Source organism: Furipterus horrens, unplaced genomic scaffold, assembly GCF_987537825.1.
Source record: "Furipterus horrens unplaced genomic scaffold, mFurHor1.1.pri manual_scaffold_13, whole genome shotgun sequence".
NCBI classification, from domain to species: domain Eukaryota; kingdom Metazoa; phylum Chordata; class Mammalia; order Chiroptera; family Furipteridae; genus Furipterus; species Furipterus horrens.
Window position 1 is genome coordinate 20,102,118 of NW_028327183.1, and position 15,635 is coordinate 20,117,752.

General features: G+C 40.7%; 1 protein-coding gene across 2 annotated transcripts in view; it reads right to left on the reverse strand.

Moving 5' to 3' along the window:
• Nucleotides 1–15,635, reverse strand: part of WDR59 (WD repeat domain 59) — a 76,873-nt gene that overhangs the window by 29,423 nt on the left and 31,815 nt on the right. For both annotated transcript variants that reach the window (XM_090260236.1, XM_090260235.1), the window contains exons 9-16: nt 13,401–13,478; nt 10,668–10,824; nt 7,330–7,409; nt 6,201–6,333; nt 5,944–6,068; nt 4,142–4,306; nt 1,042–1,137; nt 729–885 (exon numbers count right to left, since the gene is read on the reverse strand). In XM_090260236.1, the coding sequence (XP_090116362.1) occupies nt 729–885; nt 1,042–1,137; nt 4,142–4,306; nt 5,944–6,068; nt 6,201–6,333; nt 7,330–7,409; nt 10,668–10,824; nt 13,401–13,478 (991 nt within the window). The remainder of the gene's footprint in view (nt 1–728; nt 886–1,041; nt 1,138–4,141; nt 4,307–5,943; nt 6,069–6,200; nt 6,334–7,329; nt 7,410–10,667; nt 10,825–13,400; nt 13,479–15,635) is intronic.

Sequence of the window (15,635 nt, forward strand, 5' to 3'; positions counted from 1 at the left end):
CAAAGCTTCAAGACAGAGAGAGAATTTTAAAAGCAGCAAGAGAAAAGCAGAGAGTTACCTACAAAGGAGTTCCTATAAGACTGTCAGCTGATTTCTCAAAAGAAACTTTGCAGGCAAGAAGAGACTGGCAAGAAGTATTCAAAGTGATAAAATGCAAGGACCTATAACACAGATTACTCTATCCAGCAAAGCTATCATTTAGAATGGAAGGGCAAATAAAGTGCTTCCCAGACAAGGTAAAGCTAAAAGAGTTCATCATCACCAAGCCATTATTACCTGAAATGTTAAAGGGACTTATTTAAGAAAAAGAAGAAGATCAAAACTATGAAGATTAATATGGCAACAAATTCACAACTATCAACAACTGAATCTTAAAAAAACAAACTAAGCAAACAACCAGAACAAGAACAGCATCACAGGTATGGGGATCATGTGGAGGGTTATCAGCTGGGAGGGGGAAGGAAGAAAAAGGGGGATAATGTACAGGGAATAAGAAGCATAATTAGTAGGTACAAAATAAATGAGGGGATGTTAAGAACAGTGTAGGAAATGGAGAAGTCAAAGAACTTATATGCATGACCCATGGACATGATCTAAGGGGGTTGAGATTGCAGGAAGGAGTAAGGTTACCGGGAAGAGGGGGGCAAAGGGAGAAAAACTGGTACAACTGTTAATAGCATAATCAATAAAATATATTTTTCAAAAAAGAAAACCAAAGAGAGACCAACCTGCTCCACAGAACCTGGCCCCTGAGGTCCTAGGAAAGGGAATATTGGCATCCTGGTATGACCCATAGGCAGTGGTTACCCGGGCAAACGTGGGTAAGGGTGGTGTGACAGAGTTTGGGAGTGCAAAGGGGTTGCTGGAAGCACTGTCCTCTTGATTCTGAAATTTAAAAATCAGCAGACTAAAAACCACAACCTGCCTCAAAGCTGAATTACAAAATAAAGAAACATTACCTACAAAATTGGGTTGCCCAGGAATTAAGGGAGGATGAAATGAAACAAAACACCAAAACACAGGTTGATGTAAGAATCTCACCACAAAAGACTCAAGACAGGAGACGAGCTGGCGCAGGCAGGGCTCCAAACAACTCTGATTGCGTTTCACTTTTTGCAGGGAAGTGTCTTTCAGGATCTGGAAAAGCCACGAAACAAAGTCAAGAATAGCAACATACTTTCTCCTGATTCCCTTTCATTCTTCAAAGCAGTGAAGATGCAGGGAGAGTGGAGTGTGGCTCTGCCTGAGGCTTCCCACACGACATCCTACTTCCCACCTTCTCTAGAGGCTCAGAGAGATTCATTTCTGAGCCCACTGCCAGAAGCCCTTTCCTTAGCCAGGGCAGCAGGCACACAAGCTGGTTTTGAGAGGGCACATTCCTAGTAATGGAACGAATATTCTTTATATTCACTATATTCCTCATCCCCTACGCTACCCCACTTCATGAGAAATGTCAGAAGTAATACCCTCTGGGTTAAACTGAAAATTGCTCTGAGTGATACATACAAGCCAGGGAGAAAAGATTTCATTTTAATGAAATTTTTAATGTATCCTTTTTTTAATTCTTTAAAAATAAAATCCCAAATCATTTTAAGGCACAGGCTGTACATGTCAATTGACATACACATACTGAAGACAGGCATGTAAACTAGACCAGGGCTGTCCAATATGGAAGTTCTTACCCACATGGAGATACAGAGCATGTGCAGTGTGGCTCTCTGGACTGACATGTGCTGCAAGTGTAAAATTCATACCAAGTGTTGAAGACTTAATCCAAAACAAAGAATGGAAACTATCTCAATAATGTTAATTTTCATACTGATTACATGTTGATATGCTAATACTTTGGATACAATGGGTTAAATAAAAATATTATTGAAATTAATGAACCTTTTTTTAAAAGATTTTATGTATTTATTTTTAGAGAGAAGGGAAGGAAGGGAGAGAGGGAAACTTCGGTGTGTGAGGAATACACTGATTGCTTGCTTCTTGCACGCCCCCTACTGGGGACCTGGCCACAACCCAGGCATGTGCCCTGACTAGGAATAGAACCTGTGACCTTTGGTTTTGCAGGCTGGCACTCAGTCCACTGAGCCACACCAGCCAGGGCTGAACCTCCTACTTTTAATTTTTTTGTGTGGGTGGCTACTAAAGATTTTTAAATTACATGTGGCATGTATTATATTTCTATTGGATAGTGCTGAATTCAACCTTCAAACATTCTTAAAATTTTATTTATTTTTATACTCACCTGAGAACATGCTTATTGATTTTAGAGAGAGGGGCAGGAAAGGAGAGAGAGAGGGAGAGAAATATCAATGTGAGAGAGGAACATCAATCAGTTGCCTCTTGTACGTGCCTGATTCAGAGACCAAACCCACAAGATAGAAATTTGCCCTGACTGTACCGCGACCTTCGCAGTTATGGGACGATGCTCCAACCAAATGAGCCACACTGGCTAAATCCAACCTTTGAAGATACTTCTTAATCCTATCATTTTTATAAACAAAAGAAAAATCTACTTTTGTGTATGTCTAAACAAGACAATGAAATATTCAAATTCCAGGTAGAAAATGTCAAATGCCACAAAAGCTGAGTAATTAGCATTTCAGAGATCCTTACAATATTTGAAAAATATCTTGATTACTTAATTAGGTATGGTGCCAGAGGGGTACTTGAAGCATTAAGGGGGAACACTTTGGGAAGTGTATGATTGTGTAACCACTATGCTGAACACCTGAAACTAAAACAAAATAATAGCAAATATAAACTGTAATTGAAAAATAAAATAAAATAAAATAAGCATTTTATTACAGATCACACTCCAAGTAGATTAAGTGCATATGAAACAAATTAGGCAAAAGGTGAAGAGCATTCAGGTCAATTTGGTTTTGTCAGGACAACCCAGTTACTTCACATGTGATGTCGCTCACACTGAAAATGGTGTATCACCCCCACCCATGGGGCTTTCTGATGGGAATTCTGCCTGATTTGCTTTGCATGCACTGACAAATCAAGCTTCTAACCTGTATGGTAAAGACCAGGTGCCAGGCTGCCCCTTCTCTGCTCAGGCACTGCCGTCCTCTCACACACTCAGCCTCATTTGAGAACAGCACTGTCTCTTTTCATGGAACAGATTTTTTTAAATGACCTTATGCAGTTTTTCCCCTGATTATAAAGTATCTTTTATTGCCCTGGCCGGTGTAGCTCAGTAGGTGGAGCATCATCCCATAACCTAAAAGTTATAGGTTCAATTCCCGGTCAGGGCACAAAACTGGGTTGCAGGTTCATCCCTGGTTTGGACGCAGATGCGTGTGACCCCCAGTGCAGACATGTACGATACCTAGTCCTACATGGATCCTTGATCTGGGTGTGTAAGAAGGCAACCAATCGATGCTTCTCTCTCTCCCTTCCTCTCTCTAAAAACAGCAAATGAGCCCTGGCTGGTGTGGCTCAGTGGATTGAGCGCTGGCCTGTGAGCCAAAGGGTTGTGGGTTCGATTTCCAGTTAGGACACATGCCTGGGTTGTAGGCCAGGTCACCAGTTGGGGGGGCATAAGAGGCAACCACACATTGATGTTTCTCTCCCTTTCTTTTTCCCTCCCTTCCCCTCTCTCTGAAAATAAATCTTTTAAAAAATTAAATTAAAAAAAAATAAAAAGCAAATGAAAATGTCCTCAGATGAGGATAAAAAGTTAATAATAAAATAAAATATCTTTTATCTTCAGAATACATCTTGCCTATTGTTTCCGGATAAATGAAATTGTATTGCAAGGCTCTTAACTTGGAATTAATATTTAGTGATATCTGAGCAGATTATATATAATTATAGAACTGCATATTATTCACATGCAATATTTCTGAAATTATATGCAACGTTTGTGCAGGTTTTTCTGGGAAGGGTTCATAGTTTTTAGACCTTCAGAGTGTCTACAACCCAAAAAGGCCAAGAGCCACTGTGCCAATGTTTTCTACACGGAATGGACAGCATGTGTTAACATTGCAGTATGTCAGGACAAATGACTTCCAAATCTTATCTATCAGAGTTTTCACTCAACTTTACTTACTATGCAACTCAGTCACACGCATGAGCAGAGCTGTCTTACAAACATCAAGGAGAACATGTAAATGCAGGTCCCCACCTTTAGCAGCTTAGCTTTCATTGTGGAGGTGATGGTTGTGGGATTGATAAACTGGAAGGAAGGGGCGGCGTTGTTTGGATACTGCGCAGGGAACTTCACCAGCATCTTGACGCGATGGTTGCTACAGTGCACAGACACGGTGCAGCTCCTGTCCGCTGCGTCCATCTGCAAGGGACAAATGGACAATTGTTTTGGAGACAAACCAGAAAGGGTGTTTAAATGCAAAAGGATTTAAATTAGCTAACTGAATGTGCTTAGTTCCTGAAATCTCCAAAGATGAACAGAGAAGCCTCAAAAACAAATTAATTTGGAAGATTTGGACAACTAATTAATTTTAGCTCTGATTTATTTTCTTTTCCTCTTTTTTAAATCCTTTTTTTTTCTTTTTTTTTTTTATTGTAGTGTTTCTATTTTCTTTTACGGCCCCATACCTTCTGCCACCTCCACCCACCCCCTTAGCATTGATTTAATAAATTCAAAGTATTCTGACTTAAAAAGTTTCATCCTAAAGTTGTGAGGTAGACTGAAACATATTTATTTTGAGAAAGGAAAATAAAGTGGGAAGAAGTTAAATACCTGACTCAATTTAAAAAGAACTCCTTGTAAAATCCACAGAAATGGGCAGATGAGTGGTTGCCAGGGGCCAGGGAGAGTGGGAAATGAGGAATAACTGCTAATGGGTATAGGGTTTCTTTTGGGATGATGCAAATGCTCTGGAATTAGTGGTAATAATTTCACAACTTTTTGAATACAGTAAGAACCACTAAATTATATACTTTAAAAGGGTAAATTATGGTATGTGAATTAATATTGCAATAACTTTTAAAAACCATTCCTGGGAATGGAATCAAGATTTCCTTCTTAAGCTATATCACCAGGTATCCACACTGTTTTCAAGTGGGACAAAGGTGTATAAACTAAGCTGATATAGGTAACCAATTAACCTAAGAATTCTTTTTCTGTATTGATTTCTTGTGCTGTCAACAGGAAAAGATGCCTAGAGCAGAGCAAAAAGAGCCACATGTGTGGGAATTCTGGAGACCTGGACTCAAATATTATCTCTTCCACCAAACAGCTGCTCACCTTAGACAAATCATTTCATCTTTTAGTATCCCCATTTCTTCATCGGTAAAGTGGGGATAAAAGGCACTTATTGAAGAGTTGTTTTAAGGGCCGAATGAGATAATTTTTAAGTGTACATAGCCATGCCCACTGTTAACTGAATCTGGGCAAAAGAAAAACTAATCAAGTTTTCAAACTCCTTTATAAAGAGACTCAATTCTCTGAAGCAAAGAATTTCGGTATCTGCTCAAAAGGAAAAGAGTAAACCTCTCCACATGTGAAGTGAACAAAGAGGTTTGGTTACCTTCTTACATGAATCTAAATCACCAAAGGTAGAACCAGCTGTAAGGGAAGATTGGACAAGAAAGCACAAAAAGCCTTGGTGAGTCAGGCGGCTTGGCTTCCAAACTCAGCCCTGCCATTAACTTCACCAGCAACTTTTGCCAAATCATTAAGCCTTCCTGGATCTAAGTAAATTGTGGTGTTGGAGCATCTACGATTTTACGACACATGAGCATCAGTTTATCCCTTAGTTTATCTTATGAGAAAGTAATATGGTTAGAAAAAATATTTGCATTTGTAAAACACCAATTTCTTTAGAAAATCTAGGAAATAAAAACATAAGAGACTTCTCTGTTAGAGCAGTAAAGCTATTTGCTAGCCGAAATCACAGCTGACACAGCGCCCCTCCCAACAGCGGCCATCCGCAGCATGAGAGACAATTCATTAGCTAGCAGTACCTCCACATTGACATTCCGGATCTGCACGTTGATCAGGGAGAACTCCTGTTGCAGAGTCTGAGGCAGTCCTGGTTGATCTGATTTCTTCTCTTCCAGGAGATTGCTTGGCAGGTCTTCCTTTAATACTGGCAAGAGAGAGAGGTTCAATTGTTGGCAAACATCTTTAAAATCGAGCCAGAGAGCAGCTCGAAGGTGCCTTCTACAACTCTGAAATGTGCAGAGGGTACCTCCTCTAAACCACCGGTTTGACCAATTACCTTCCTCCTCTCCATGGCTTGAGCTGTGCTGCTGATCTGTGTCTTGAGTGTGAAGGATCTTCTCTGGTTCCGGCAGAAGAGAGATGCTCTCGATGAACTCATCAACACCATCTAATATGTCATTTGTACAAAGCTGCAACAAAGAGTAGAAGATCTAGGTCTAGAGAAGCCAGTGGAAATGGTCATCATGTGTGGCTAAGAGTTCAGACTTAAAAACGGGAATCACAAAGGATAGAGATGCCAGTCAAAAACTGATATAATCAAAATAGGTTTCATCCCTCGCCAACCCTCCCTGGTTAAATATATGGGAGAATAGACTCCATTACCCTACCCTGGAATTTTTTCACCCTGTTCATAGTTTATGCAAGCCTCAGAAAACATTATTTTAAATTCTAAGCCTTGATGGAGTTATTCAGCTAACCCCCAAAATATCATAACCTTCAGAGCATTTAGAGCAAATGGCACTTTTTAGAACAAATAGATTTAAAAGGCAGTAAGGTGACGATTATTGATCAAAATGCTCAAGAATGACTTCGTACTAAGCAGTGCTGCAAATTTTACCCAGTATTTTCTCTCCATTCTGTACAGAGTGCTGTGGGGAAGGCGATACAAGTGACACATGGTTCCTGCCTTCAGAAATGTAGTCACTGAATGAGAAGACAGAACCCTGAGATGAGACAGAGCAAAGCAGTTCATACCAGGTACGGCTATGGTTCATATCAAAAACAGATACCACCTATGGGGCAAAAATTGGAAAAGGCTTCACAGAAGAAGTGCCACTGATCGACACAGAAGGGTCTAAACATTGAGTAAACTTCCTAACCCATTTAGAAGAGAAACAAAGAAGCCTACAGGCCATTTGCTCAGGATGGTACCCACACCCTTTTATACCAGGACAAGAGAAAAGACATCCAGAGGTTTTTCAGCCTTTAAGTGCTGAATACTGAAGTTGGCTCTTTGAAGATCTCAAAGCCTCAGTGTGGCACTCACAAGCCACTTGGCCAACCAGCAAGTATGTATTAAATATCTGTCACATGTCTGCCAACTTCCACAAATACCATATTTTTGTATTTTTTTTAGTTTCTAATGTATCCAGTTATATTCCTCCACAACAGCAATGAATACATACCCTCTGCATCTGGGAGTCCACCCGCCACATTCTCAAGGTCTGATCTCGGGACCATGTAACCAGTTGGTAGTCCTTGGACCCTAGAAATCACCAAATAAAAATCCTGGAAATTTTTCTGGATTCAATGCCAATTTTGCTACAGGTTGCAATGGAATGAGATTCATTCATTCATCCATCCATCCACTCAACAAATATTTATTGAACATCTATATACTAGACACTGTTCTAGCCACTAGGACTATAGCAGGAATACAATAACAAGTCTTTATAGAGCTCACATTCCAATGGAAGAAATAAACAAACAAATATATAATAAAATTTCCGGTAGTGATAGTGTTACTAAAAAAAAAAAAAAAAACCCACCACAAGTTAAGAGGACAGAGACTGATGGGGGAGCTATTTTTAGACAGGATTCCCTAAGGAAGTCACATCTGAGCAGAAACTTAAATCAAGTGAAATAATAACTGGCAAATTAGCAGGTAAAGAGTGATGCTGGGCTTTAATGTCACATTAAACTTTAACCTCTACAGAAGTTCTTCTTTTATACGCTCCAGAGGAGCTGGGGATGAATACAATTTTTGTAAAATGAATTGTTTTAAATGCATCATGACATTTTACTGTTTAAAATAATTTGTAGTAAAAAGATGCATGCATCTCTTTATAAAATAAATCTTTAATGTTTTCAGTTGACTGAATTATATTTTCACATATTAGGTCTGGTCAAAGGGAAATTATTCTGAAAGGCTCAGAGTGCTTTATGAAAGATCAGGACATGTCAGAGTAATTATCTAGAATCTCCTTCACAGCCTATTCAGAGAGCAAAGAATTTAGAAGTAATTTCACCCAATTCCACCCCCCCTTTTTTTTTCTAATTCCTTCATTTTACAGATGGGGAAGCTAAGGAAACAGAGAACACGATCTAAGGTAATAAGGTGAGTAAGGGACAAATTTCCTTTCCTTCTCTGTCACTGCCTTCAATCAATGCTTTAATATACCCCTGAGCAAACCTAACAAAACAGAAACTACTCTGAGCTACGCCTGTTACGAGTGCCACCATCTAGACTCATGTTCACATCAACAATTTTCTGACTTCCCATTTGGCCTCTTTTCATGTCCCCAACTATGAAGAAAAGTTATACCTAAGTCCTTTCTAAACCCAACTCCTCTGCTTGCGCCGTTGGCCCTACTCCATCTCATTTCCAAAGGCCCTGCTGTCCCACATACTCTCTTTCTGGTGTCTTCTCCTTGCCTTCAAACAGAGAGGGCAACAGCCTCTGCCAATCAACCTAGTCTACTCCTTGCCTTTGAAGGCTACTTCATTCACAGAACCAGTTCCTGCTGTCTCCGTTTAGCTACCTTACAGTCTAGCTCTATCCTCAATCTGATTTTGGAACTCCTCTCTTAGTGATCATGTGGCTTCCTATGTGTACAATTAAATGCTGTTCCCTTATTCTGCATGTTAATCCTGCTGCAATACCTGAAACCAAGGACTGCCACTTCCCTCATGAAGTGCCCCTTTCCCCGGGCCACAGCATTCTGACTCTCTTCTTCCTCTCTGAGAGCTCGTGCACCACAGTGAAAACCAAAATCAAAGCTTGAGGTGGTCCAATAAAAGCTAAGAAGACACGGCCGTAAAAATAAGAAGTAAAATACAAGACTACGTGAAGGATGATGACATTCAGAAAACGTTCAAAAACAAGCAATTTTGAAGAATGCAAAAATGAGTGGTAAAACTAAAAAGATAAAACAGAAATCACTATCATGATAAGTGTTAGGATAGTGTTGACTTCTGGGGAAAGCAAGGGGACTGTAATCACAAAGCTTTTGGGGTTCTAGCAATGTTCTTTTTCTTGACCTTGGTTTAGTTACATAGATTTTCACATAATTATTTCTTTACACTGTATGTGTTTTATGTAGTTTTCTAGATGGATGATACAGTTCACAATAAAAAGGACTTAAAGAAAAACACCTATAATTTGTACTCAAAACTTTACTACTGGCTTAGTCCCAATTTCCACAATTCACCCTTCTGGCATACAGACACAGAAACTGAAAATTGGTTGCTAAAAACTTTTTATTTCAATCCAAAACTAGAAGCTAAACTCTCCCAGCCAGACAGTGGGGAAACCACATCATCTGTTCACTAGGACAAAATGCACAAGAGTAAGTTGAAAGCCAAAGTCATAGATGCAAATTAATGGGGTCATGGTTCTAGAAGCAAGAGAGATTACAGAAATAAAGATGGAAAAATTAAAAGGATAATCAAAAGAGTCCTTTCAAAAACAATCCTGGGTGTCAACAATTAACAAAAAATAATAATAAAAATAAAGACATAGTGGCTGTTGTTAAAAAAAAAGAAATCCTGGAAGAGGCTGGGGTAAGGCGATAATTGCTCTAACCCCAGGGCTGCCAGAGACCTTGCCTGTGCTCTGGACAAGTTACACCACTCCACTGCCTGGCTTTCCTTCTGTCATGGGAAGACCAAGAAATATACTTCTGTTCTGCAAAACATTTAGACAGCAAGGCAGGAAGATCTCAAGAAAAGAGGTTGCGACTAAATTCGCATGGTGAGTTCATGGAGAAGCCGAGGCCAGGGGCTTTCTCACTCCCATTTATTTCTGACCCGCATTAGTGAGGGCTGGCTGATTAAGCTGCAATAACAAACAACCCCATATCTCAGTAGCTTTAATGCAAGAATTTCATGCTCTCTCCATATCTCTATCTCATCCTCACTCCTGACAGCAACATTTCCACCCGGAGTTTCACCAGCTGCCACGGCAGAGGCAATGAGAGCATGTAATTGCACACTGACTGTTAATACTTCAACCCAGAAGAGACTGCATGTTTCATGTTTCAGGTCCAAAGCATATCACTTGACCAAACTTATCTTCAAGGGGATAGAAGGTAAAATACTACAATGTGGGACTGGGAATATGTGGTGGGCAGTGGGAACATGTGGTTGGCAGTGATGCTCTCTGGTCTCCCTCATCAACAGAGCGGCAAGGGGCAACTGCCAGAAGCTTCTGAGAGTAGTGACCCCAGGGTTTTCAGCCCTAGAAATGACCCAACAGCAAGTCCATCAATTTCTTACAGATCTCTTTCTCACAGGAGAGACTACCCTATACTGAAGAGAAGAAGAGGAAACTCAGGAAAAGAATCACAGCCCACACGCCCCTTTACTCGTCTGTGATTAAAGGCGGCAGAGCCCTGCTTCTCTCATTCCTAAAACCCAGCCCCATTTCTACGCCCTCCTCATTGGATCACACAGCCGCCCCTGACTGAGCTGTCTTGAAAAGGGCTCAAAAGGAAATTAGGAGGTGGTCCTGTCTCCCACTCACCTTCCTTCTGTTTCCTCCATTGGAACTCCAGAACCACGTCATCGTGCCCCACAAAGGTATGGACTGGGGTGTTCAAGTCAAAGACATTCCACAAGAGAAGACTATTCTCCCTCCGCAGCTGGGGAACCATCACAGTCACTAATCCATTGCTGAAAGGCTACGGCAAGAAAGGGAAAAGCGGGTGATTGTTCCAGGGAACATGATCTCAGTACAAAGTTGGAATCCTTTCCTGAAATAAATTGAATGATGGAAGGTCCCAACCCAACTGGGAAAAATGTTTCCAAATACTGTAAGTTGACCATCGCATCTACTTTTCTTTTCCTTTTTCTTTGCTTCAGGAAGGGACCACATCAAGTAAAAAAATAAATAAGTAAAGCAAGCCAATCACTTAAAGAACTTTAAAAATCTTTAAAATAAGCAAATGGCTCTGTTGCACATGGATCCCACTGTTTCACATCCCAGCGCTCCCTCTATGAGTTACTGAGCGCTTTCCCAGAGTGAGCGCACAGGCGCCGTGGGGGAAAGCCCGGAGCAGCAAGCATAATTCCTGTCTCCTCAAAATGCATCAGGGGCACAAATCCACATGAGGCACAAACTTCCCACTGCCCCAAATACCACAGCTATTCAAAAAAACCTTCCAGTTAGTTTGAGGTCTGACAGGTTTTACTTATCAACACCCAATCTGCTAGGCAGCTAAGGAGCCAATGATAATTAGACACTGTTCTCTGAAGAATAAACCATTATCACCTAAGAGCCCATTTATCGACACCTCCTCTCCTGGCAGCACTCCTGGACTTCTCTGTTTATTTTTTTAAAGCAAACATATTAATCCAGAGAAGTATTTCAATTCATAAGAACGAGAGCATTATGCTAAGTGAAATGAGCCAGTCAGAGAAAGACAAGAACCATATGATTTCACTCACATGTGGAATCTAATGAACAAATGAACTAACAAGGAAAATAAGAGACAGACTTATAGAGAGCAGGCTGACAGCTGTTGGGGGGAAAGGTTGGGGGGCTAGGAGGGAGATAAAGGGATTGAGCAAAAGAGAAAATAAAGAACAACATCTATTGTTGACAAGTGATCCTGGATGCCAAAGCCACTTAATACCCAAATTATCCTCTATGCTCCACAATGCCCCAGGGTGACAGCTTAATGTATAAAAGTAGCTTTATTCATCCCTGTGTTCCCTTTCAAAATGACACTAAGAGAAATATATTACTGATCAGCAGCTATCAATTTAGCAATAGAAAAACTGTTGGAAGGTTGATACTAGCCTACGCCCTATATCTATAGCATTTTGTGGTTTATAATATATGATTTTTTCTAAAGGAAGGCCTATTGTACACGTACTAAATGCTACTGAATTGTTCTCTTTAAAAGGGGTTTTATCACAATAAAAATGGAAGGTATTGTAAAAATTATTATTCATATTTTACAAAGAAGAATACCACTGCTCAGAAACATCAAGTTGCTTGTCCAAAGTCACACAAATATTAAATGTCTCATTGCAGTATTATTCACAATAGCCAAGATATGGAAACAACTTAAGCGCCCATCAACAATGAAGGGAAAAAAAAGTGTGTGTGTATACATACACATATATACATACACATACACACACACAATGGAATATTATTCAGCCAGGAGAGAGAAGGAAATCCTGCCATTTATCACAATGTAGATGAGCCTTGAGGGCATTATGCTAAGTGAAATAAGTCAGAGAAAGACAAATACTGTATGATATCACTTACATGTGGAATCTTAAAAAAGCTGAACTCAGCTCTGGCTGGGCATAGCTCAGTTGGTTAGAGCATTATCCCGATACGCCAAGGTTGCAGGTTCAGATCCCGTCAGGGCACATACAAAAATCAATCAATTGATGCATAAATGTGTGAAACAAAAAATTAGTGTTTCTCTCTCTCTCTCTCCTCTCTCTGTCTTTCTTCCCCCCTCTCCTTCCCTCCTCTCTCTCTCTCAAATCAATAAATGAAAAAAATTTTTTAAATAGCTGAACTCATAGAAACAGCAAGTAGAATAGCAGTTACCAGGGCTGAGGGGTCAGGGAGAAGAAGAGATGTTGGTCAGAGGGTACAAACTTCCAGTTACAAGACAATTAAGTTCTGGGACTCTAATGTACAGTACAGTGATTAAACAAAATAATACTGTATTATATATTTGGAAGTTGCTAAGAGAATAGATCTTACATGTTCTCATCACTAAAAAGAAATGGTAATTATGTGACGGAGGTGTTAGCTAACACTATGGTCATAATTGTTTTGCAACATGTAGCAAAACAATTGTACACTTTGAACTTACACAATGTTATATGTCAATTATAGCTCGATAAAGCTGGGGAAAAAGTCAAGTGGCATTACTGCCCCCAAAGCCCAAGTCTTCTGAATCTAAAACCACAATCTACTGATGACAAGCCTCAACCCTCAGCTGCCACTTCACGTTCTTCCCTGCCGTTAGTACCACCTTCACACTACCTAGCTCTCCAGTCTATGGTTAGCAATGCTCGTACAAATTCTTACCCAACATGCCAAGGGCAAATTTTTCAGTACAATATATAACACCCTTTTATGCCACCATGCCCACCTTTGTCCCACCCCTAAATCAAGACAGAAAGAGAAAACAGCCTAATAGAGTAAATAAGAAATGGCCCTTGAGCCCTTGGCCTGGACCACCAAGACCGAAGGTTCCCAGCATGAGACAGGTGTCACACTCACAGTGTATCTGGCCTTCCAGACAGGCACCTGGCAAGGGAGAATATTGAGGTATTTCCGAGGCTGGCGGTAATCCCAGAACTGGAAGAAAGAAAGCAGGATAATTGTGAAATAAATGCCATTAAAAACTTAACTACTGCCCTGACTGTTGTGGCTCAGCTGGTTGGGCATCATTCCGCAAAGCAAAAGGTTGTGAGTTTGATTCCTGGTCAGGGCACATGTTTGAGTTTTTGGTTAGGTTTCCAGTCAGGGAGCATACAAGAAGCAACCAATCAATGTTTCTTTCTCACATCGATGCTTCTCTCCCTCTCTTTCTCCCTCCCTTTCCTCTCTCTAAAAATGAACACATAAAATCTTTTTTAAAAAAACCTCAACTATTGAAATAAGAACAGCCTTTTAACTCCATGTGTTTTGTCCTCTAAAGGTACATTTCAGAACTTACCATCAAGATGGAGGCGCACAACCACAGAAAGACTTACAACTAGACCTCGAAACAAGTAACACAGCGAACTGTCAGGAAATCGAGCTGTTTGGAAGTTCAACAACCAAGGATTTAAAGAAGCCACATTCACCCAGACGGACAGGAGGGGCAGAGGGGCAGCGCGGCGCAGAGGCAGCGGTGGTGGTACAACGGATGGCCCCACTTGCACGTGTGGTGGATGAAGGTCAGCAGGGATGCCCTGGGAGCCAGTGACCCCAGCCCCAGGCCAGACCACACAACCCAGGGTTCCAGTGCCGGGAAGATAAAGCCCCTCCCACTAAATAAATAAATAAAATCTTTAAAAATATATAAATAAACAAAATGTCAACAAATTCACAACTATCAACAACTGAATCTAAAAAAATAAGGTAAGCAGACAACTAGAACAGGAACAAAATCATAGGTATGGAGATCATGTGCAGGGTTATCAGCTGGGAGGGGGAAGGGGGAGAATGGGGAAAAGGTGCAGGGATTAAGAAGTACAAATTGGTAGGTACAAAATAGACAGGAGGATGTGAAGAACAGTGTAGGAAATGGAGAAGCCAAAGGACTTTTATGCACGACCCATGGAAATGAACTAAGGGGGGATTGCTGGAGGGAAGGGGGATACTGGGCAGAGGCAGGCAAAGGGGGAACAATGCGACAACTGTAACAGCATAATCAAGAAAATCTATTTTAAAAAATAAAAAAATAAAGGTACGTTTCAATAGTGCATTTCAGTTAGCCCCCACAGCCATGCTACTGTGACAGAGACAAAGAAAATCTCCATTTCCCATTTATAAACATTACAGGAGAATTTTTTATTTCATGAGGAGCCCCCTGGGGCAGATTCCTGTCAGTCTGCCTATTAAACATGATTCTAGCTGAAAGGTAAGAATGACATGTTTTCAACCTGTATCACTTTTACACCAGTAGGGTAATTTAACTAATAACAACAGCTGAAATGTACTGCCTACTTATTGTACTTTAGATAAATGTTTAGAGCGTAAAGTTTTTTATCCCATTTAATCTTTACAACAACCATATAATGGGTGTTATTCATCTTTTTTGCAAATGCAGAAGCTAACTTGCCCAAGGTCACAGAGGAAAAGGTGGCTGGGCGACAGTCCGCATGCCCACCAGCCCGCTCACGCACACGCTCATTCACCCATGCCTTCATGGAAGGTGTGGAACTTGAAGCTGCAGGTACCCAAAGGTGAGCCAGATACAAGCCCTACCTTAGAGATGCCTATGCTCTCAATGGAGAGACAAATACACTTAAAGAGTTCAAGCACCTGTCATGAAAGCTGAAATGGCACAGCGCCAAAGGCAGGGGGACCAAGACTGAAACTCTGAACTATTAAGTTATTAAGAAATTATTTTCACCCTGGCCAGTCAGCTCAGTAGGTTAAAGCATCATCCCTATATGCCAAGGCTGTGGGCTCAATCCATGGTCAGGGCACACACAAGATCAACCAGGGAATGCATCCATAAGTGGAACAAATCAATGTCTGTCTGTCTGTCTGACTGACTCTCCCTCGCACAAATTAATTAAAAAATTTTTTTTCTAAAACATGCCCTCGCTGGTGTGGCTCAGTGGATTGAGCGCCAGCCTGCAGATCGAAAGGTCGCCAGTTTGATTCTTGGGTTGCAGGCCTGATCCCCGGTTGGGGCCATATGAGAGGCAACAGATCAATCAATGTATCTCTCACACATTGATGTTTCTCTCCCTCCCTTCCCCTCCATCTAAAAGTAAATAAATAAAATCATTTTTAAAT